A 22,755-nucleotide genomic window follows, 5' to 3' on the forward strand; every position below is an offset into this window, starting at 1 on the left:
CCTCAGGCAATGAGCTGATCTGAAGTGTTTTAGAAAGACCAAGTGGAAAGCAATTTAGGGAGATAAGCAGGAGGTACGAGGAAGAGTCAACTCTGCAACTTTGAGCAGAAGCAAAATTGATGCTGGGTATCAGGCAGGTCTTTTTTCCAGGACCAGGGCTGGTGGTGGGTTCTCTGCCTCTCTTGTGTAGCACCAGTCCCCTACATATCTGGTTAGCCACGTTAAATTGACGGTGTTGTGTGTAACTGAAATCTCTTTTTATATATGTGCTTGAATGACTTAGTACATTCCACAAACCTGATGCATCTGTCCTGCAGTGGCATTTATGGACCTACAAAGACAACCAGATAGGAGACAGGAGAACTGGGTTTTCTCTCAGATGACAAATGATTTCGTCAGGAAAAGCAAATAATTTTATGAAAAAATGTGACTTAGAAGAGGTGGAAATTGCAGGAATCTCTTTGATAGATCTGTTGCCCTTCATATAACCATCTTTTTCAATATACTTGGAAATGTCAGTTTCAGCTTTTTCACATTCTTGGTGGTGCAGCAGCCTTCACCAGCACCACCAGGGTGTCTGCAGGAGATGCTGGAGGTCCCTCAGTTTCCAATGTTCGCTGCGCCACACTGAACTCCGAACAAAGGAAACAGTGAATGAAAACCAGCTTTTTCAGAAGATTATCCGTAAAACCAGAGGTTGGTACTGAAGAAAGCACCTGTATATCTGTGTCTGGGGCAGGGGAGGAAATAATAATTAAAAAAAAAAAAAGTAAAAAGGAATTTTAGAAATGCAGAATATTTATTTTAGAGACCTCCTAAATCGGTCATTTTACCTTACAATTTGAGCTGGGCTTTTGTGGTTTAGAGAAGTATATAAGGTTGAAAAAAAAAAAAAAGTTAAACAGAAAGGCTGAGTAACCCAAAGGCAAGCAAAACATTTCATTTCAGTTGGAACAATATTTGGGGTTAACCCAGAATTTCTTCCAGCTTCTGCTTAGGTTTTTTGCCAGCCTCCTTCTCCCTCTACCCCACTTCATTGTTGCTCAGTCCAAGCCATTTTTCCCCCAGATAATTTGATTCAGACACATAACCCAGACAGTCATTATTTACTCCCCATTTGTGGTCTCCTCATTTCCAGCTGCCCTTTCCACTGGCCTGAACTACCAGAAATGCTGCTCACTGAGAACATTGTGTCTCCACTCTCAGTCCATCCATCTGGGGGTTTTCAGCACCATCAGAGTTCTTCAGCATGTCCCTCTCACCCCAAGCCATGCCACTAGAAATCCCTATCAAAGAAGTCATCAAAGAGAGAAACTCTCTCTGTCTTGGTTCTCACAAGCGTATGTTTGTGGTAAATCTTCTCTTCCCTTTCCCACTCCTCAGACCCTGTGCTGGAGGTGTCCCAGAACAGATCCCTCATCTGCAGCTCCTTCATTTTCCATCCCTCATCATGCCGCCTGGAGAGTCCTCCATCCCACGTGTTTCCTTAGGGAGAGACAAAAAACAAACCAACAAAAAAACAACTTAAAAGAATCATAATTTTGTAGAAATGCAAGCCCCGTTGCCTGGAGTTTAGCTGGAAATGGCTATGGGCAGCTGGAGGCATGTAAAGAGGATCCTGAGAGATCACTTTAAGACCAGACCCCATGCTCAAGGCTGTTGGTGGACCATGCAGTAATGAGACCAGGAGCAAATTTCTGGCAGCTCTTCCTCAAGCAGTTCATTCCCTTTCTCCTGGTGAGCCCAGTTCCAGCTTCCCAATGTGCCCAAGGTTGCTCTGCCAGAGAAGACTGACTGCAAGGGTCAACACCCAAAATGTATGTAGGTATCCTCCTTCAGTCCTTCCTGCGTTTCAAAGGGGGAGAGACAAGGCTGACTCTTCTCTCAAAAAACAGCCTCACAATGTCCCTGAAGATCACCAACGATCCCAAATCACCCAGGTTTCCCTTTTGCTGCAAGGCAACATCACACTTGATTTCTCCAGAGCAGAGAAAATTTAGATGCAGTCAGTCTGGTGCAATAGAAGAGCAATTCTGAAGCGCTCCTCAGGGCACACTGCAGGCTTGGGCAGGAGGTTTCTCATGCTGGGGCAGAGGGCAGGGGGCAAAACCCATTGTAAGCATTGATCTTCAGGAAGTAATTTTCCTTTTTTTTTTCTCCTTCGCCCCTAGGTGAACATTCATGTTGGTGGAGCTTTAGAGGTTTCCCCCAGCCCATGTGTGTTCACCTATGTGGTGGTGCTGTATATGCTCACATCCTAGGATACTTCCACCTGATGGATAACCTGACTCTCCAAGGATGTGGAGCCCCAGGGACACTCTCTGTCCGCACGCTCAGCTTGCTGTGCAGGGGACATGTGGGACAAGCTCAGACTCTCCTGCCAGTGGGAACCTGCTCCTGAGGAATTTGGCTTTATGCCTCTATGCCTAGTCCACAGCCCTTAATTCACATCTACTCAGGTTCGTTTGGATGCTGTCAGGGAAGCAGCCCAGAGACCTGCATCCTGTTCTGAGGCATCCCAGTGCTTTGCCTTATAAACACATTGCCCAGCATTGTCGTCCCAAATATTTTAAACCTGCATTGTGTCACGGCAGGAGATGGAGCAGTGGAAGCAGCTTCCAAAGGGAAACTTCTCTGATGACATTTAAAAGGCTGGTGATTTTTTTAATCTCCTTGGAAAATTACTCTACTTACCATGGTCATCTCCATGAAAATGCTGATTGTGCTCATCAGGGAAGAGGTCTCGGCTTTCGGTGCTTATGCCTCTCTGGAGACTGTCAAGGACTTTCTTCTGGCTGAATTCCTTCATGTTTTGTTTATTGACGTTTGTCTCCCTGTGGAGATTTCGCTTCAGCTCTGCCTGGGTTTGCAAACGAGTCATGAACACAAGCAGCAGAGGAGTGAACATGTTTTAGCAACTCAACATGGTGTATCATTAGGGGGTTGATACCGAAAATAATTACACAGTCAAGTAGTTTAACCCAAGAAAATGGTGTTTGCCAAACTGGGTACATGACAGAACATGAGCCAAACAGAGATTTTGGTCTCTCCATGATCCACAGCAAAATGAGGGCAAAGCATTGGAAAAATCAGAAGTAACTACAGATCACAGGGGCCCACGGTGATGCTCCCCACCTCCCCTCTGCCTGAGCCACTGGGAAAGCAGCAAAAGATCAAGGTGTCAAGAGTCAAATGAATGACCTTCCCAACATAAATCTTGAAGCCTCCTGGTCTGTAGGAGAGACACTGGGGCTGGGCAGCCCCCCGTCTGAGAGGGGAAGCTCCAGCCTCAGCCTCTCCCCACATCCATCTCAGCATTACCTCTTGGCGCCTGCGGGTCAAGTCCAGCATCTGCAGCTTGTGCAAGTGCTGCCGCCTACCAGGGAGGTGTCTCAGGCTTTGCCCCTTCTTCTCCAGAGTCTATGAGGTATTTAAAAATGCAGATAAATACACCTGCACTTTCTCAAAGGAAAGGAACAGCTCCCAAGCCCACACCCGGCCCCTGAGGCTCTCCCCAGATAAAGGCAGTGAACACTTCCCTGAGTAGCCAAGTTACAGAAATTTATCTCAGATTTCCACTGCACTTCACAATTTATCTCACAGCTCTGGGGCATAATGAAAAGATCTTCATTAAAAAAATGTATACGTGCTTCTGTTCCTGAGGCGTTACCATGTGGAGTCAGCTGCCCAAGGTAATCTCATGAACCAAAAGAAGTAGTCTCTTGCATGTTCAACGTTTCAGAGGCTGTTTATGGCACACCACCCTTGCAGCCCTCTGCTTGATGACCACAAGAGATGGGTGTTCAAATTGTTTAGCCATTTAAAGGACTGGTGTCCTGGGTTCAGCAGTAACAGTCATTTTTTCTCCTTCTTGGTAGCTGGTGCAGCACTGTGTTTTTGACTTTCATAGAATCGTAAAATCATAGAATAGTTAGGGTAGGAAAGGACCTTAAGATCATCAAGTTCCAACCCCCCTGCCATGGGCAGAGACACCTCGCTCTAAACCATACCACCCAAGGCCTCGTCCAACCTGGCCTTGAACACTGCCAGGGATGGAGCATTCACAGCTTCCCTGGGCAACCCATTCCAGTGCCTCACCACCCTAACAGGGAAGAATTTCCTCCTTATATCCAATCTAAACTTCCCCTGTTTAAGTTTTAACCCATTGCCCCTTGTCCTACCACTACAGTCCCTAATGAAAAGTCCCTCCCCAGCATCCCTATAGCCCCCTTCAGATACTGGAAGGCTGCTCTGAGGTCTCCAATCAGCCTTCTCTTCTCCAGGCTCAACAGTCCCAACTTTCTCAGCCTGTCTTCATACAGGAGGTGCTGCAGTCCCATGATCATTCTCGTGGCCTCCTCTGGACTTGTTTCAACAGTTCCATGTCCTTTTTATGTTGAGGACACCAGAACTGCACACAATACTCCAGGTGAGGTCTCACGAGAGCAGAGTAGAGGAGCAGGATCACCTCATTTGACTTGCTGGTCACGCTCCTTTTGATGCAGCCCAGGATACGGTTGGCTTTCTGGGCTGCAAGTGCAGACTGAAGCCGGCTCACGTTCATTTTCTCATTGACCAGCACCCCCAAATCCTCCGCAGAGCTGCTCTGAATCTCTTCTCTGCCCAACCTGTAGCTGTGCCTGGGATTGCTCTGGCCCAGGTGTAGGACCTTGCACTTGGCATGGTTAAACTTCATGAGGTTGTCATCAGCTCACCTCACAAATGTGTCAAGGTCCCTCTGGATGGCATTCCTTCCCTCCAGCATATCAACCGAATCACACAGCTTGGTGTCATCGGCAAACTTGCTGAGGGTGCACTCAATCCCACTGTCCATGTCAGCGACGAAGACATTAAACAAGACCGGTCCCAACACTGATCCCTGAGGGACACCACTAGTTACTGGTCTTTAGCATGGGAACGGCGCTGGTAACACCAAGGTTTTTAGTTGCTGCTCAAATGTTTGCTCTGACCAAGGACTTTCTGAGCCTCATGCTCTGCCAGGGAGGAGGGGAAGCTGGGAGGAAGCAGAGACAGGACACCTGACCCAAACTGACCAAAGAGGTATTCCATACCACAGCATGTTGTGCCCAGGATGTAACTGAGAGTTACCCGGAAGGGCTGGCTCACTGCAGGGTTGGACTAAGTATTGGTCAGTGCTCGGTCGGGCTGGGTATTATCGGTTGGCAGGTGGTATTGTATTCTCTTCCCTTATTATTTCCTTTATCATCATTATTATTGGTGGCAGCAGTAGTGATTTGTGTTACACCTTAGTTACCGGACTGTTCTTATCTCAACCCATGGGAGTTACATTCTTTCGATTCTCCTTCCCATCCCTCTGGGAGTGAGGGAAAGATAAGGGGGGGAGTGAGAGAGAGACTGCATGGCTGATTTATGGCTGACAGGGTTTAAACCACAACAACTGGTCCTCAAACTTTTAGCCTCAAAAATATTTAAGGCCCTGGCCCAGCAGGTGAACCTCATCAGGGAACTGTGATGGAGAAACTTCTCCCTTATTTTGCATCCTTTCACCCACACACCAGTGTTTCAGCCAGCTCCCACGCTCAGCCAGGGACAGGAGTGCAGCCAGTGTGAAACACCAGCTTCTTTTCTTTGGAGTGCCTGAATTCCAAGGGAAAGGAGCCTTCAGTCAGCAGCAGCATCCCCGTGCACAGGGCTCAACTCATGTGCTTACCTTTGGCTTTGGGCTTGCAGCCACTTCTTGCTGGCTCCAGGGCTTTGCAGGAGCAATTGCTTGCAGAGGGCAGGTGGGTTCAAGCCTCTGCAAGTCCAATATTTATAATACTCAGCACTGCTTGTTCCACACAATCATAAAACATGATATGTAACTATGTATCATTTTTCCAGCTCCAGTTCTGGCCCAGCTGCTTGGGATGCAGGAAGAGAGGAAGGAGATTGGCATTTCTAGCAGATGCTCAGTGAGAGGAGCATCTCCTTTGGTCCTTCAGGAATGGGAAAAACTGAGGGCATCTCCTGCATTACGGTCAAAGCAGCAAATACCCAGTTTGACGTTAGTTTCATCCCCGTAGGTATTTCTATACCTATATTGGGTATAGGAGCCCAAGGCTCCAGCCAAGACCAGAGTGAAGACACACCCCAGCTCAGACTGCTTCGTGTCAAAGCTGGAGAGGTATCACAGTATGAAGTCTTCTAACAGGTCATCCAAGGGCAAATCTCAGTTACCCATTTCTATGCAGAACAAAGTGCCTATGCATGGTACAAAGTGCCTTTCGTGGTAGCTAATAGAAGCAGGCAGAGACTTGCTTTACAGATACTCTGAGCATGGGGTTTTACCTTAAGGAGCTAAGTTGCCTCCTTAAGGCGTGCCAAACCACTAGAGGATACTGTGTCATTTCATGGCTAAATATTGCTACTGTCTCCTTCTAGGATGGAAGCTCCATAAAAATTAAGGGGAGCATCATCAAGGACTTCATCAATAAAACCTGACTCTACACTTTATGTGGGACACCATTAACTCAAATATGAACAAGTGTCCAATAAACTGTGACATATCTCTGACAGTCTGCTCCGAACTGCTGCTAAACCCTGAGATATAATTTTGAGGCTTCCTGTAAATCAGTAAAAAAAATGTAGGAGAAAAAAAGTAAGCAGCATCATGTAAAGGGAGAATTCCCCATCACCCCTGAACACCAAGTTCACGTCTCAGCATCAAGAAATTTCACAAAACTGAATATGAAACTTAAAGAATGGCACTAGGTGGCAGCATGTGACACCACAAACTGTGGTCCGGGCTGTGCATCACTCCTAGATGCTACCAAGGCTGCCAGCACCAAGGGTGGCTGAAGGTAAATAAATTCCTTCATCTATTGGCTCATCTGCTGTGCCTGGTGGGGAAGCCAAGTTTCAGGGTTTTGGCTAAAGTTCTGTCCCAGGCTGAAAATTGACTGTTTTCTTTCATCTTTGTGAACCTCATGGGATTTTCCTCTGGAAATACTTTCTGACTGAAATCCTCTATAAGCCCTTGGGAAGGCCATGTCATCCTCGTCTGCTATTTTTTAAAATATTCCCACAGGGAAAAAGGCTTTTCCAGTTGTGTTTACACTCACCAACAGCAATGGCAGAAGCATGGAGTAGGATTAACAGTGTCTGTCCTGCAGTGATCATTATGAGTGTTTTAATAATACATAAATACAGCCATAATGGAAATAAGATCGATGTCTAAAAATTACATGCTGGTAGGAGATTTCTAAAGGAGGCTGTGATTCCACATGACAGTTCTTAGGGTGTAGCTGGGCTCATTCCAGGTGCTGCTGCTTCATCCTCCCCCCAAATCCATGGACACATTATTTAGTAGTTGGTGTCCACCTATGTTCTCTGAAGCCACCAGTCTTGGCCAGAGCTGCCCCCGGGGGGGGGGGCGGGCTGGGGTTAACTGATCCCAACTGGTGACTCTTGTGTTCTTTATTATAGTTTAAAATAACTTAATCACAGCAAGGAAGGCTTGAGCAAGGACCCCTGCCCTGTAGGGTTAGCTTGGTGCTGGTGGAACCCAGGGGAGCCCCAGGGCTGCTCTAAGTTGGGATGACCCAGCTCCTACAGGAGCACTACAGAGAAGCACATGGCCAGCTGGGGCAAATACATCTCTTTTATGGGTTAAACAGCCAAGAAGTGTGTTTGCCTCTGTTTATCCCCAACTGCCCACTGCTAAAGACTCACTCCATCTGCCTAATTAGGCTGAGATCTTAGGGGGGCCTCATCAGCAAGCACAACCTTGGCCCTTAATTGCTAATTGAAAGTCATGCCTAAACGAGAGCATAGGGGGTGGGTTATTTCCAGTATCTGAGTGCTTCCCCAAGCAGAACACCTGCATTTGGAGATGTCTGTTCAAATTGTCCCCTTTCTTTACCTGATTTCAGACCTCTGAGCCCTTGCTCTCAGTTTTTGATCTCACAGACCTATGCTAAGTAGCAGAGAAGAAGCACAGCCAAAAGCCTCAAGCAGGGGCTCTAAAAGAGAAAGATCTAAAGAGTAAAGTGAAGGAGCTGCAGTTCTGGGGCATCTAGAGTGGGGCTTAGCCTCTGTCCCTGATGTCCTCTCCCTAACCCTCTGTGGGTACATAAGGACAAACTCAATCTCAGTCAAACACCAGCAGCTTTGCATCCTCAGTGTTGAAAGGTAAGAGATGGGAAGTTGGAAGGTGTTGCTCTCTGGTTTGGAAGGGTGTGGAGAAGAGATGAAAATTCAGGTGAAGTAGAGAAAGCAATGCATTTCTCTAGGTCTGGGTTTTAAATAATGTGATTTATGGCAGGAGTTGTACAGTCCTGGTAACGCAGCTCCAGCTTAGCACTGCAAGCACATGATGGGGGTTCTCCAAGGCCTCAGCCTCACCCAGGTTTTGTATTGAATAAAAGCATCAAAGTAGGAAAAAGTCAGCATAGAAAATGCATGTAGAGGACTTGTCACTTCTTTTTTTTTTAAATGAAGTAGCAGCTCTAACCCTTGTGAGATGGGACATTAGCTGCACTACTTTGCCTCCTTTGCAGTAAATTATATAAATATAAAGATATTTCTGGAGCTTTAGTGTGTGTGAAAAATTCACATGCCAGGTCAGGTAGTCATGGATTTCAGGGCTTGGAGTCTAAGAGATATGAGAAATGCAGGAAGGCAAAGGGAAAGAGGTCAAGGAGAAATGATCAAGGGTCTTTTAAGTTTGTTTTGGGGGGTGGTTTTTTTTAAATATATAGATATGTGGAGGGTGGGGGTAGTGTGCCATGTATATACCATGCTATTGAGGGGAGAAGGTGAAGGTATGTGTAGGCACACAGCGTGCATAGCAGTTCTCAAAACCTAAAATAATTGCTCTGTACTTTCATGGGCTTCTACTGCAAACCACATCTGTCTGCTTTACCTATCTCTTTGACTTTAAGCTGATGTCAGACCTTGATGGGATGTTTGGCCTGAAGAGCCAAAACCAGCGCTAGTGATGTAAGTTGCATCCCTTCTGCAAAGGGCTTTGTCTTGACCACATTAGCCCCATGAGAGCGCTAACTGGAATGCAGGTACGCAGACACCACAAAGGGAAATAGGTCATTACAGGAGAGGTGACCTCATGGCCAACATGGGGGCATGTGTCCTTGTTGGGTGTCTCCAGAGAGGCAAGACTCATGGAGTCAGGCAAGAGAATTAAGGCAGGGCATTGCTGCACTGATCCCTCTTTGGCTGTTCTTAGAAGACGAAGTCTTCACCTTGTGCTAATGAACCAAAAATAACCTCTCTGTGGTTGGTGTACCTGCTCTGCCCTAGGTATCAAACCTGAGCTGATGGTAAAGCTCATCCAGGGATGGTCATCTGACAGTAAGACCTCCTATTTCCATTTCTGTAGGATATTTGTTTCCCTCACCATGGTGCTGTGACATGTGCCCAAGTCCCCAAGAAAGCCCATATCAGTGGGTCAGAGAAACTCAGAGCTTTTCAAACTCGCCTTACTTGAGGTCTTCGAGGTGGGTGCTGTTTAATGATGCTGGTTTCTCCCTTTTCTGGCACAGTGCTGAAAGAAAGGGGTCCTTAAAGATGAGAGAAGAAACGGATGAAGTTACTTTTGGGTGACCATCAATTGCTAGGCTGTACTTGGCAATAGTTTTCTACACTTTTTTTTTGGTTGGCATGTCCCAGTAAAGTCTCTCTTGGGGTACTCCAGTAACACATGGTATAAATTATTCTATTAGCTGCAGAAATGAAGTGAGCATGTACCTGTGCCTGCTCTTTCTAACAGATGCCTGCCATGTACCTCTCCTACTTCCCTCTACAACTTCTCATGTATCCTATATGAGTCAATAAACATCCTCCGTGTCTCCTGTGGCCGCCCTGAGCCCCTCAGTCCCCTGTGTGACCAAGGGTTCTCCTCTGCTCCTGTGGCCTGTAACCATCAGGTGGCCAAAAAAACCCTCTGAGCATTGCTGTTTCCCCACTGCCTGCCCTTTGAAAGCGTGGAACAGGCAGCAGTTTGGATCTTTTCTTGCTGCTCATTCCCTGAGACTTTATTATTGTTGGTGTTCGGTGGAACTGAGATATCTCTGATGCTGTTACAGACTGTGGCAGAGCTGGGCTACAGCCAGTGGGTTCAGAAGTTAGCAGGTTATGCTCAGACAAGCAGTATGATCACAGGCCCTCAGCTTTGGAAATCAGCCCAAAATAACATGCTACATACCAGTGATCACCTGTTAGTTATTAAAGCAGTGCTTTGGCTGAGGTCTGAATGTGATCTGGGCTTGGGTCTGTTCTGCGCTGGTGCTCTTGGGTGGACAACACTGCCTGTGCAGTGCAGAGTGCATATTTCTTTTACAGAAAACTTTCTCTAACCCACCTATTCTCCAAAAAATTGCCTTGGTGCTTTCAAATGCCATTTTATACACAGACTTGAGTGAGGTGTTGCTGAGCAGCTCCTGCTCCCTTGTGGTGGGAGCCCCAGGGTGGCTGCAGCAGAGAGCTGGGGATAAAGTGCAGGAATTGCATTGTAGTTGATGCCAAATTTAATAGTTCTATTAAAAAGAAAAATATTAATTTTGAGATCACCTTATGGGGGGCTTCGGTGGGTCCTTTGAGTGAGTCTCACAGTGGATTGCCAAGGCAGGGATCCTGGAGAAGTGAGAGGATGTTGGAGGGTGCTGGGGAATGGGAGAAGATGGTGACTCCATCGGATAAATGTTTGCCAGGCTCTGCAGAGCACTGGCAATGATTAACTGCTGAGCGAAGCTGTGGCTGCTCTGTACATGCAAGAATGGGCATCTGAAGTGAAAATTTACAGTGTAGGAGGCTCCTCCAGAGACAAACTTCAGCTGCAGGCAACATGTGCTGAAATACCAGCTTGTGATAAAAAAAGAGGGGTTTTTAAGTTACTGCCTCTCAATCTGCAGGACAAATCAGTGCACAGGGTATTTCTAAAGAAGTAAAATGTAAGGAGGTGTCTCATGGTGCTGGGAACATGTGACACAGCACAGGCAAGGGGCTGCAACTTGGAGAAACTTGTTCTGGTGAGAGGTATGGCTTTGGGGAAGTTATTTCTCCTGGATGATGTGTGACGGTTTATGCTCTGTGTGTTTGGGGTTGTTCTTTAAATTACTCCCCTTTATCTTGCCCATGTGTGTGTCTTGTAGAAGATTTGCCCTTATCCTCTACAGATACAGAACTAGGAGCCAAGTCCTCTCTGTCCCTGAATCTGCTTTGTCCTGGGGCAGGAATGGTTCCTGGCATACCTGCATGATGTCAGCAAGGAGGGACCATTGCCTCACATCACTGTGCTGGCAACACCAAGCCCAAGCTGAAGGTGTTCTTGTGACCTCTGTTTTATTTACCTTTGCACTTTGGTAGCAGTGGATCCTCCCTGATGGAGGAAGAGGGATTTAATACAAGCCAAGATGAAACCCTCATAAGCCAAATAAAACCAATTTTTGGAGCCTTTGCTTATTTAGCCAACAGCTCAAGCTATACATCACTCCAGTACTCTCGAGCATACTCATTTCTGAAAATGAAAAGTAGTAGAAAATTACATTTATCAAGGGAGTTTAAAAGTTTGGAGTTTTTTTGTTGTTTGGAGTTTGTTGGGGGTTTCTTTAATAAAAGTATACTTTTTTATAAGCACTTAGAATCATAGAATCATAGAATAGTTAGGGTTGGAAAGGACCTTAACATCATCAAGTTCCAACCCCCCTGCCATGGGCAGGGACACCTCGCTCTAAACCATATCACCCAAGGCCTCGTCCAACCTGGCCTTGAACACTCCCAGGGATGGAGCATTCACAACCTCCCTGGGCAACCCATTCCAGTGCCTCACCACCCTAACAGGAAAGAATTTCCTCCTTATATCCAATCTAAACTTCCCCTGTTTAAGCATCAATGCACACATGTAACATACCCCCAGCTGCCCTGCAGTGAGCAAACCCACAGCCCCAGCTTGTGCCCCCTGGTTCTCTGCCCTGCACTTTGCAGTAATACGGTGCTGACCTCCTTACCTGCAGAGGCTCGTCCATACCAGGTCTCCCGCAGAGGTGGAAGTTCCTTGTGAATGGTAGGGTTTCCCCACTTCTCTGCAGCCAGGGGGTGTAGGCTGGGCTGTCCCGGCATGCTGGGGTGCCAATATGGGATGGTAAGAACAGGCAGGTCCTCCCCAGTGCGCATTGGTTCCACCTTGGTCACCTTGAGGTGCGCTTTGGAAGAGTTCAGGCCCATTTTGTGAAGCAGTGGCTTGAATGGAGAAGGAAAATCCGCTCACATACTGTCCTCCCTAAACACGGAGGGATCTGTGTGAGCAACTGCAGGGCCCACACCTCCTTCCTAGCTTGGTTAAACATTGACCTGTTCTAGGACATTCCCCTGCATGGATGAGAGGTGGCTGGGGCTGATGGAGAAGCGGAAAGCAGCTCAGAAAGCCGGTGTCAAGCCCCAGGGGAGCTTTGTTTTCTACCTACAAGTGATTTTCAATCAGGGGCACCACCTCAGCTAGCTGTCGGCTGACCTGGAGTTATTTCTATAGGCAGCTGTTTTGATAAATATTAAGATTTTTAAGGAAATTTAATCCTTGGAGCACCAGAAGAGTGAAAGCATCTCCCACTGCATGGAAGAAGTAGCATGGGGATGAGGGCTGGCTGAGGAGCTCCTGACAGCGCTGCTGGAAAAAAAATGCAGCTTTAGCACAAACCCACTTGAAAATGTGGGCCCTAGTGAGCCGTATTATGCACTTGTGGAGCTCCTGCAGGATTTGGGCCAAATGCAGCAGGATCAGTGTGTAAGGGAAAGATCTCTACTTCCGCACTGGCTCCCAAGCTGGGTGAGGGGGTTCAGGTTTTACTCAGAACTGTATGTAGTCATTCATTTCCAAGGTGGAGTGGTTGGAAAATATGTAGGAAGGATTACTTAATGCAACAAGATTAATAGTGCAGGGTGGGTTTTATGGCAGCAGTAGGGTTGTGGGAGGAGGTCAGGACTGTGCTGCAAAAAGACATGGAAACCAGCAAACACAAACAGTGCAAGGGAGACCCCCAAATGGCATCAGAGCTGGGGTTCTTCAGTGGAAGCTTACCTCACTGGGATTTCCTGGACTGATCCTGTATAGGGTTGGAGCAATTATGGCCTCTTTTGCCTTTTCCTCTTGGGAGAGGAGTGCTGGGAGGAGGATTGCACAGGGAAGTGAGGGTTATGGCAGAGCCAAGCATATGTTACTTATGGCCAGTAGGTCCACAGATGAAGCACTTCCCCTTCCTGGAAGTGGGGAGTTGAATGCACATAGCCACTGCAAAACACCACTGGTCAGCAGTGACACTTCCCAGAAGAAATCCTGGGTTCCTGGAGCAACCCAATAGGTCCATGTTTAACCACAAAGTACCAACATCACTTGTGACTTTGCTTTACAATAGGTCACACAGGGCAGGAGGGAGAAGAAGAGCTTAGGTTTCAATTTAGGATTTGCATGTTTGTTTTCTCCTCTTTTTCTAATGAAAATATAAAATCAGTGCCCTGCTTCTCTCCCAAGTTCCTCAATGCTTAATGTCTACTTATCTGTTTTTGATTTTTTTTTTACTCCCTCCTCCCCTGCTGAGAACAGGTCATTCCTGTTAAGCAGCTTGGGAAAACTGTGAATTAAATGCAATGGTGGATATGTCAGAACAGTGGAAAACCCATGTGGATTTCAAGCTAGCATCCATCCTCCTGTATCTGGGTGTTTCACCTGGATGCAGTGCTGCGGCCCTGGCCCTGCTGGAGTACTCTTGGATCCCCCTGTTCCCCATGCTGGTAAACACCCTCTTTTGACCAGGTTTCTTTCCAAGCCATATGGGTTTCCTCACCTGCCACAGCCTGTCATACAGTGATTTAGGGAAGGAGAGTTCAAAGAGACATGTATCCAAGACTGATACTGCTCCAAGCACTTCATCTCTGGGTGAAGAGGCAGCACCTTGATGCTGCATCAGTTAATGACCAGTATTTCTCAGTAAATCCCTAAAAAGCAGTCTTCAAAAATATGCCCTTCCTGCAGGTTGCTGGGGCAAACTGAGAGCAAATTTGGGGTTGAAGAGGGTTCCATAGGGATCCAGTGGTACGGGGAGAGACTTCCAAATATTATTACTTGCAACTGCTGAGCCAGAATTACCCCTTCACACCTTTACCAGAGCTCCCTGGACAGCAGGGTGCTGTGTAGATCCTGGGGGGTTTGCTGGGTGAGCTTTGCATGTGCAGCGATGATTGTGGGTACTGGCATCCTATCAACCTGCTGAGCTCGAGAGTGAGCAGGGGCAGCCCTGCTACAGCACAAAGTGATGCTGTGTTAACCCCTCACTGAAACCTGCCTTTAACACCAACTGATGGATTGGATGAAGGGAAGGATGTGTTGAGGTAGGACAGAATGGCCGATTTCAGCTGGAAAGGACCCACAACGGTCATCTAGTCCAACAGGCTGACCAATTCAGGACTGACCAAGTTAAAGTGTGGTATTAAGGGCGTTGTCCAAATGCTTCTTAAACACTGACAAGTTTGGGGCACCAACCACTTCTCCAGGAAGCCTGTTCTAGTGTTTGACCACCATCTCAGTAAAGAAATGCTTCCTAAAGCCAAGCCAGCCTGAAGATCAGGACTACCTTTATTACTGACCTCCTGGTGATGTGAAACTCATCGGGTTTTTTTTTAACCGAGGTGTTACTTAATGCAGTCTTTTATCTGTATTTAAGGTTTGTTTTGATTCCCAAGTTCTGTGCTGTAGAAACATGGTGATGCAAGGAGCTTTGGTCCCATAGATCTCTGTTAGGGACAGCATGTGGTCCCTACCAGGAGGGTTGGAAACTCTTTCCACCTTTCTCCCATTTCATTAATTGCCTGAAATCCTCCACCAAATTCAGCTGGAACCTGTAAGTGACACTGATCTCACCAGAATTGGATTTTCCAGCAATTTTTTTTCAGTCAAAATGGACGTGTTGACCCCTGAGTGCTCTGATACCCTTGTTTTGAGGAAGATACCAGGAAAAGCTCAAGGGTAGGGCAGTGCCATAACTTGGGCAGAGTTTTTCCCACTGAGAGGCAGAGTTTGTTATTCTTTGCACATGGAACAGTGGTGAATTGAGGATTTGGCATGGGGCACTAGTCTAACATTGAACTGCAACAGTGAACTGCCTCTGCCTTAAAATTTCTCTGCTTTAAAGATAATTTCTCTGCCATAAAATTTAGTTTTAAATTACAAAAAGCACAGGCACAGGAGGAGATGGAAATGGAGCAGCATGGATTTTAGCCAAAATAACACCTGGACTTTATGCCAATCTCTGTTAAGAGATGACCATTAATGATGCAAATAGGCTTGCTGTTTATCATGCTTGCAGCGAGTATAGGGAGCAACAGCATGAAAAAATGGAGCAGTGAAGAGAGGAAAATAATCCAGCACCATTTCACTGTCTGGGATAGATACTAGTGCAGCTAGTGGATCCCATTATTACACATCTGTAAAGTTAACAAATACAGCTTGTTCCTCCCTCTGCTGCTTGTCACTTGTATTAACAGGGGATGTTCATCTTAACTAGCCAAGGCTGACAGTAGCGGTGGTGCTGAGATAACATTGTGGTGCCTGGCTGTCGAGCCCCCTGGAGAGGACATGTGCAGGCAGCGATGCTCGGTATGGGTTATTCGCAGCATGTTTTGTTTTCCTTCCAGGGAGCCAGGCCCTGGTGTGAAGGAGAACCTGATGATGCAGCTGCCAGACAAAACTGCCATTTTCCTTGGGGTGCAAACGAGGCATAGCAACTGAAATGAAACCCTCACATTGCTGGAGATGGTAGAGGGGCTCATCAGAGACACCCACAGCAATGGAACTAACACATCTGATCCGTCACTTGATGGGTGTGATTACTGATTTGCATACTTTTGATGGATTGTCAGCACCATCATGCAAAATAGCCTCCATTTATTGTCTGTTTTCTTGGGTTTTAATGGGTTTTCTCCAGCTGAAAGGCTGAGCTGAGGGACTCTAGGAAAAACAATTACCTTCCTCACTCAATAAGGAAATAAAAACTGCAGGTTGGGCAGCAGGTGAAGGAGGGGGCCATAGGGAATAGCTGAGTGGGATGAACACCCCTGGACAGCATCTGGGCGTGATGCAGTGGAGGGATTAGGTACCTGCTTGCCTTTGGGGATCTGGGGTACTTGTGGCTGCAGTAGCAGACTTTGCCTGGACTTACTGGTGGGGGAAGGATGCAGAAGCAAATCCCTCCTTCCCACCCTCAGCAGGCGCTGGGGGAAGCAAAGTGGCAGCAGAGAGTGTAAAGCCTTCTGTACAACTTTAGTGCTGTTCACTGTGCAGGCAGCAACATGAGGGATGCTTGCTCTGAACAGAAAGCTTGGTTTGGGTTAGATGGTGTCTGTTAAGCCTGATGTGAGGTGGAAGGTGACTGCATGGCTCAGAGCTACACATATTTTCTCCCTGTGGAAATCAAGGGTGATCACTGGTCCCTGGGAAAGGGCCAGGCACAGGGTTTGCTTGTAGAGAGTGTTGAGACATATTAGTTGTTAGCTTAAGTAAGTTTTATATAGAAGTCACTTCTAGAGTTACAGTATTGCGTAGGTTAATATGCTGTTTGCTTAGCTTTGCCTTCTTAGCATGAGTAGCTAGATTTGCTGCAGCCTTAGTCTGCAACCTGTGCACTTTCATATGTGCACTTTCATATAGATACGCTTTTGGTTGGAATAGAGTTAATTTTCTTAGGATTGTTTCCTAGTACAGTGCTGGTTTTAGTATGAGAACATTGGTAATACACTGACGTTTTAGTTGTTGTCGGGTATGTTTATTTGAGGTCTGGAACTTCAGTGTCTCATGCTCTGCTGGCAAGCAGATATACCAGACCCGCAAACCAGGAGATAAGGAGGCCACAACGGTCAGCAGCAACTCAACAAGAAAAGAACGGTTCATGGCTTACCTTCATGGAGACAGAGAAAGAATCCAACAAGGTATTAGGTAACCCCAGACCAAAACCCACCACTGGATTAAAAATGCATGTGAAGGGCACGTGAGCAGCATAATTCGTAAGATTTATTCACGTGCATAAATCGTGAGGGTAGCAGCTTTTGCTGACTGAGAGTGACAGGCTGGCATAGTGACACTCTGTGTCCCTGGCCATGAAACATCTGAAGTAGAAAAAAATAGACTGAAATACAGGTTTTGCATGATGTTCCCTGTTGAATCCTCAGTTAGGTTCCTTGAAGGATCCAGTCCTGGGCTTGAAGATGCGGCCATGAGGCTGCTTGCCAAATTTGTACTCAGCAATGCATACTAACAGGAAATGTTTGTTATTCCCATGTGTTCGGTTTGGCAGAAGCTAAATTTCAGTAAAACACATCTCTAAGACTATCTAGTAATGTAAATGAATATATTGAGTCCAAAAACTGACTTGGGCTCATGCCCAAGCTCCCATGTGCTATTTGTTTTCATCACATCATATCTCCTGTTCAATATAATTCACTTCTTATAGAATATTTTAAATGTCTAACTCCTTTCAAAAGCAGTAGACAAACAGCTGAGCCCATCTTCTTCAGATGGGTTTAGGGCAAAGGGGATGGTTGGTTGGGTTGGTTTTACAGACCTAATTCTGCAGCCATGTAATAGAAGAGCCCACTTTTGGTTGGTTTTGTTTTGGGGTTTTTTGTTAGTTTGGTTCTGTTTTTTTTTTTATATATACCCAAATATTTTGTTAGCTCTACTGGTTGCAAGGAACAGTTTAGACATGAACGTTAAAACCCACCAAATAGAAGAGAGTAAAACAAAAGAAGTGCTTTTGTTGTTATTTACATGAATTTGTTTGCAGCAGTATTCAGCCCTAATGGCCATGAGGACACACCACCCTTCAGCCCCACCACTGCTTTCTCTGCTTCTGGGACGAGTCCAGCCCTAGGGCACTGCTCAGAGAACTGAGCAGCTTGGCTGGTTTGTGTTGACTTTTGAAAGGGTTTTCCACAGTGGAGGTTAAGAAAACGTACTTGTTGGGCCCAGAGCTCTATAAAATAGGAACTTGTCTCAGACATTTCCTTGGGATGCTAGTGGTGCAGGGTGAATAGCTCCTGAGAAGCTTGTTCAGCTGGGAGTGCAGCTTTTCTGGGAGAAGAAGAGCTAAAATAAGACTATTCTTGGCTTTACTGCTACTTACTAAAGGCACCCAAAATCCAGCGACACTGCTAGGAAGTTGGTGTTGGGACAAGGCACAGCTCAGTGTGGCTCTGGAAGGGATGAGGGGCTAGTGCTGGAGCCTGGTTAGGGGAGAGAAGCTGTGGGTGCTTTGGTGGTTCCAGGTTAACAGGATGTTTGCAGCTAAACAATCACAGGCTAGAGCAGACCATGAATGCCATGAGTGGGGTCAGTTCTTTAGCAAAGGCTGGGACAAGGTTTGAAGCTGCTAAGGGCTGATCATAGCCCTTAGATCATAGCTGATCATCCTTCTGGAGCGGAGGGCATGATCAGCACCAGCTCAGTACTCAGTTTGTGTGACTAGGGCTGCTAGAATTCCTACAAATCTACAAACTAGCAAAACTGTTTTCAACTGTTTTACCCAGCAACAACTCACCTTAAACATATGGCTCTCCTATGCTCAGCTATGGAATTCTCTCTTCCAACTGGACTGGGAAGCAAGGTGTCTCAGCAGAGCCTGCCCATACTACTGCCCCCAGTAATATCCTGGGTGTCACATTTGTTGAGACATCAGTCATCAGTACCAAGCCATGAATTCCCACTGCCTGCAGGTACAGTATTCAATAGAGAGGACGCAACCTTGCAGAGCCATGTCTCCGAGCTAATAGCACTGTAGCATGTCCAGGTTATGTGCAACATAGCTTTCATCACATTTCACAATAACACAACGTAACAAAAAATTAATGTTTTACACCTCATAGAATATTTAGCCTGATAATAATTCCTAATATTGACATGAACATTGGCCTCTTGCAGAAGTGGATTCTCAAAAACCCCAGGCGAGGTTTGAAGTGGCTTTCCAAAAGTACTACCTCACTGAAAGGTCATATTATTGAAAGTTAAGTTGACATGTTGAATTCTGAGATTTAGTTGGATATATCCAAGATTTGTATCCTTGAGAATGGCTCTACTTTTGCCAGCAAAAGGAGATAAACAATGTAGACTTGATTCATATTTTAAACGCACCAGTTCAGTAAGGCACAAGCTTAAATGTTTTTTTATTACAAAACATTTTATTGTAGTTATTTACACCCGTTCCTTGATAAGTGTATAAATGTAAACATTTATTATAGATGTACTTCTCTTATCTTACAGTCCATCCCCTCTTCAGAGTAAATGTCATTTTTAAGCATACAAGTAGTGAGGAAATTTTAGCTATATTCACAGAATATACATCTGCGTGCAGTTAAAGTCCACCAGCCCTAAGCTAGTGGTATAGATACTGTACCATTAGCTCTGCTTCTGCTTCTTGTGTGTACGCTGGAGTCTGTGATGTCGTCGGCATGATCCTCACTTTTCTTCTCTTTCAAGCTGTTGATGAACCGCAGGGTTATTTCATCCCATTCCTCAGGGAGCAGCATGAGCAGAAACCCAATGCAAATGATGATGGTGGCTCCCAATCTCACTACGCTGAAGATCATTTTGTGCTTCAACAGATCCACAGCTGTGAAGAAGAAATGACAATGCTTCAAGACTGCAGCAGATTGAACTACAGCATCAGACCAGCCCGGCACATGTCGATAACCTGTGTGTTGCACTCTGGCCATGTCCCTCTCAATCCCCTAGAGTGACCAGCTCCTTGAGTTAAGAACGGCTTTGAACTGGCCATGTAGTACTGGAAGTGCCACATCTCCTCTGTGCCTAACCACCTTCATGTAGACTCCAACAAAGCTTTATAGAGCCGGTCTAAACCTTGAGGTTTTAATTTTTGCTCTGAGAGGGAAGCTACTTTATGTTAACTTTCTATCTACAGCAGGTTACCTCAGTGTAATGTTTCCTTGGGCTGCATAAACTAGTGATGGGGAGAGAGCATTATGCAGGTCAGAAAGCTGGAGTCGATGCCTCTATGCCCAGCCTCCCAGCTCCACACCAGCAACAACAGTGCAGCTGAGCCCTTCAGCAGCCTATTTCAGGTACTGACTGTTTAATAGCTCTGACCTGTATTCCTATAAAAATAGATGTTTCTTTGAAAACATCCTCAAATACCTGAAGTAGCGAGGCTAAGAAGGCGGAGGAGGAGACAGAGGCTATTTAATAAGATATGACTCTGAAGTAAACTTCCACATATACATCCTGCCTTGCTACTGCATGGCAAGTCACCAGCACAGTGCTGAGCTGCAGCAGCAGCATGCTGACCCCACCATTTCTCAGCAGCAAACAGCAGCTTTGGGCTACTGGCTGGGGATCAGCCTTCTCTCTCCTCTGCATGGTATGAATGTACCCTGTCACTCTCAGAGAAAGAGGCAAAACAAAACTCAAATGCTTTCACCATCTGAAACACCCACCATCACCAGGAGTATCTGTAGAAGCCGTAGGAGACCAAACTGCTTTTGAAACTTGTGACAACAGACTCTGACTATGTAGACAATAAACTTCTGTTATCTGCATGCCCATGTGTTTATTTTTCTATTAACAACCATGGTACTTGTACCTGCATTTCCAGGGACGCTGAGCACTGTGCCAATTGAGATCAGAATGGGGTATGTAAGCACGACACCAACATTAACCAGAATATTGAAAGCTAGGGATAAACAGAGAAAGTAATACATGATTTATGGAGAAAAACACTACAGTGAGGCTTTTGTCCTCCACCTTGACCCTATAAGTATGGAAGTATGGTGCATGCTCAGTATGCACACTACAGTGACGTAGTTGTCACAGTGATTAATTTTTAATTTTTTATATTTGAGTGTGAAATGAGGGGCAGTTCTGCATGAGAGAAGAGGGAGGGCTGTATGCCATTTCACTAACTGTAATATCACCGTTATCAAACTGTATTTCACAGCTTTGTCCAAGCTTTAATCAGATACCAACAACCCAGTTTTGCTGCCATAAGCCATCATTTCTCCTACCAGAAGGATGTGACCCCAGCTTCCCCATTTTGGCTGAGGCTTTGCTGTCCTTGTCTTAGTAAGAATTTTCACCGAGGAAAGGCCCCGCCCCTCTCTACCTCAACCACACACCAAAGGTGGTAGCAGCAGGAATTCATGCTCTAAAGGACACTAAATACAATTACCTGATGAAGTTAACTGTGAACTAAGCAGACTGGAGTGAGACCATGGTCTTTCTGCCATACTGAATGCAAAATGAAAGCTGACAGAAGTACAAATGTACACCACCTTTAACTATGGGTTGGGGTTTTTTTATATGACAGCATTCCCAGCCAACTCCAATTTCCTTGAGAGATCAAACTGCAAAAACTTGCTTTTCACACCATTCCCTAGGGTGCTCCTCCAGCTCTTGCAGCCAGGGACTAGTTCTGTCTGCTGAGGCAGGACCACAGGTTCCCCACCCAGACCTGCTGATGAGTCCCCTACATAAAAGGAGGAAGCCTGCCCACTCTGCAAGGTTGTTCCCTCGTGCCTGGGATTATACGCTTGGGTAGATAGCTGGGTGATAAATTATCCCTACTTTTGTCCCTTAGGTGCTCACAGAGCAGCTGCAATTCTGGTTAGAGCAGTTTTAAGGTGCTGTCAGTTGTTAGCCCAACTGCATCTTGGGATGGCTGCATGGATGGGCTATTTACTGGCCAATTGCATCCTTTTTGTTTTCATTTAATACACTTGTAGGGGAGACAAAAACGTCTTCAATTATAAAATAATAAAGGCTTTACTAAAGGAAAGAATGTTGTTACACCTGGAAATTAAAATGTCCCTAGGCTGAATCCAACTATATGTTCTGACAGGCTAGAGGACAGCAACTGCGGCTCTGAAAGAGGGAGCGTTGTGGAAGGGCAGAGGGGAGGTGAAGACCACAGGCAATGAAACAGCATTAGCCTTTGCAGGTTAATGCAAAGCTGTGCGAGCTCTGCCCAGAGCCCTGCAGTACCCACAGAAAGATGCCTCAGTGCTGTGGGTGTCTGTGTCAGTGCACACACTGCATAGAGCACACCAGGAACCAACAGGGTACACACGGCCCTTTGAAACTGGATTTACAGCAATCAATCAAACAGTGAAATACCAGTGAAATTATGGTAGGAATGTAAAGATGAAAACTGGACAATTCATATGACTGCTTCACGTTTGCTCTCTGCTGTTAATGCTAAGGCTTCTTATGAAAATCACAAATCATTTATCAAAGGGTACCTGTTTGCACAGGGCTCGGATTTAATCTATGAGAGAGCTCTGCTGCTTAAAGTGGTGGGGGGAAATGTTTGTGCCTGAGCCTGATTTTGTATTAGGGTAGAAGGGAGAAGAGCTAGAAAAATTAGTCCATTTTTTATCACATACCTAACCAGAGTCCAGCTACTCCACAGAGGTAACCCCACGGCACAGCAGAGAAGGGGGACCAGTACTCCACTTTTGTAAAATACAGTATGATTGGGGTAACAGAGATGAAAATTAAATTGAAGAAGCCCAGGGTAGAAACAAAATGTGCCGCTTCCCCGAAGTTTGCACTTCCAAGAAACATTTTGAACAAAACCTGTAAAGGAGAGAAGAGAGGAGTGTTTTAGATGTCATGCTTGTCAAAATTCTCCTTGCACAGTCTCCATCCCTTGGGGAGATGAGGACACAGTACAGCCCTGACCAGGCCAGTGTGCCACAACCTGGCCCTTTCCTACAGAGGAGTTT

General features: G+C 46.0%; 2 protein-coding genes across 4 annotated transcripts in view; both read right to left on the minus strand.

The window, feature by feature from the left end:
• Positions 1 to 780: 780 nt before the first annotated feature.
• Positions 781 to 12,327, minus strand: CCDC198 (coiled-coil domain containing 198). 2 transcript variants are annotated; one of them, XM_061356268.1, is made up of 6 exons: positions 11,988 to 12,327; positions 9,466 to 9,542; positions 5,693 to 5,779; positions 3,322 to 3,420; positions 2,695 to 2,860; positions 781 to 1,485 (listed from the first exon to the last, which is right to left on the minus strand). In XM_061356268.1, exons 1-6 carry the CDS (start codon positions 12,202 to 12,204, stop codon positions 1,277 to 1,279), a joined length of 855 nt encoding a protein of 284 aa, XP_061212252.1. In that variant the 5' UTR covers positions 12,205 to 12,327; the 3' UTR covers positions 781 to 1,276. The 2 variants fall into 2 exon arrangements, with proteins under 2 accessions (XP_061212252.1, XP_061212259.1); XM_061356275.1 differs by lacking the exon at positions 5,693 to 5,779.
• A 6,356-nt stretch (positions 12,328 to 18,683) lies between these two features.
• The window catches only part of SLC35F4 (solute carrier family 35 member F4), a 122,263-nt gene continuing 118,191 nt past the window's right edge, over positions 18,684 to 22,755 (minus strand). For both annotated transcript variants that reach the window (XM_061356255.1, XM_061356249.1), the window contains 3 exons: positions 22,414 to 22,606; positions 20,616 to 20,705; positions 18,684 to 19,628 (listed from right to left, as the gene is read on the minus strand). In XM_061356255.1, coding sequence (XP_061212239.1) covers positions 19,387 to 19,628; positions 20,616 to 20,705; positions 22,414 to 22,606 — 525 coding nt within the window. In that variant the 3' untranslated portion in view covers positions 18,684 to 19,386. The remainder of the gene's footprint in view (positions 19,629 to 20,615; positions 20,706 to 22,413; positions 22,607 to 22,755) is intronic.

This window comes from Neopsephotus bourkii, unplaced genomic scaffold, assembly GCF_033783945.1.
Source record: "Neopsephotus bourkii isolate Nb327-2 ecotype Australia unplaced genomic scaffold, CSIRO-AGI_Nbou_v1 NB_95, whole genome shotgun sequence".
Lineage (NCBI taxonomy): Eukaryota > Metazoa > Chordata > Aves > Psittaciformes > Psittacidae > Neopsephotus > Neopsephotus bourkii.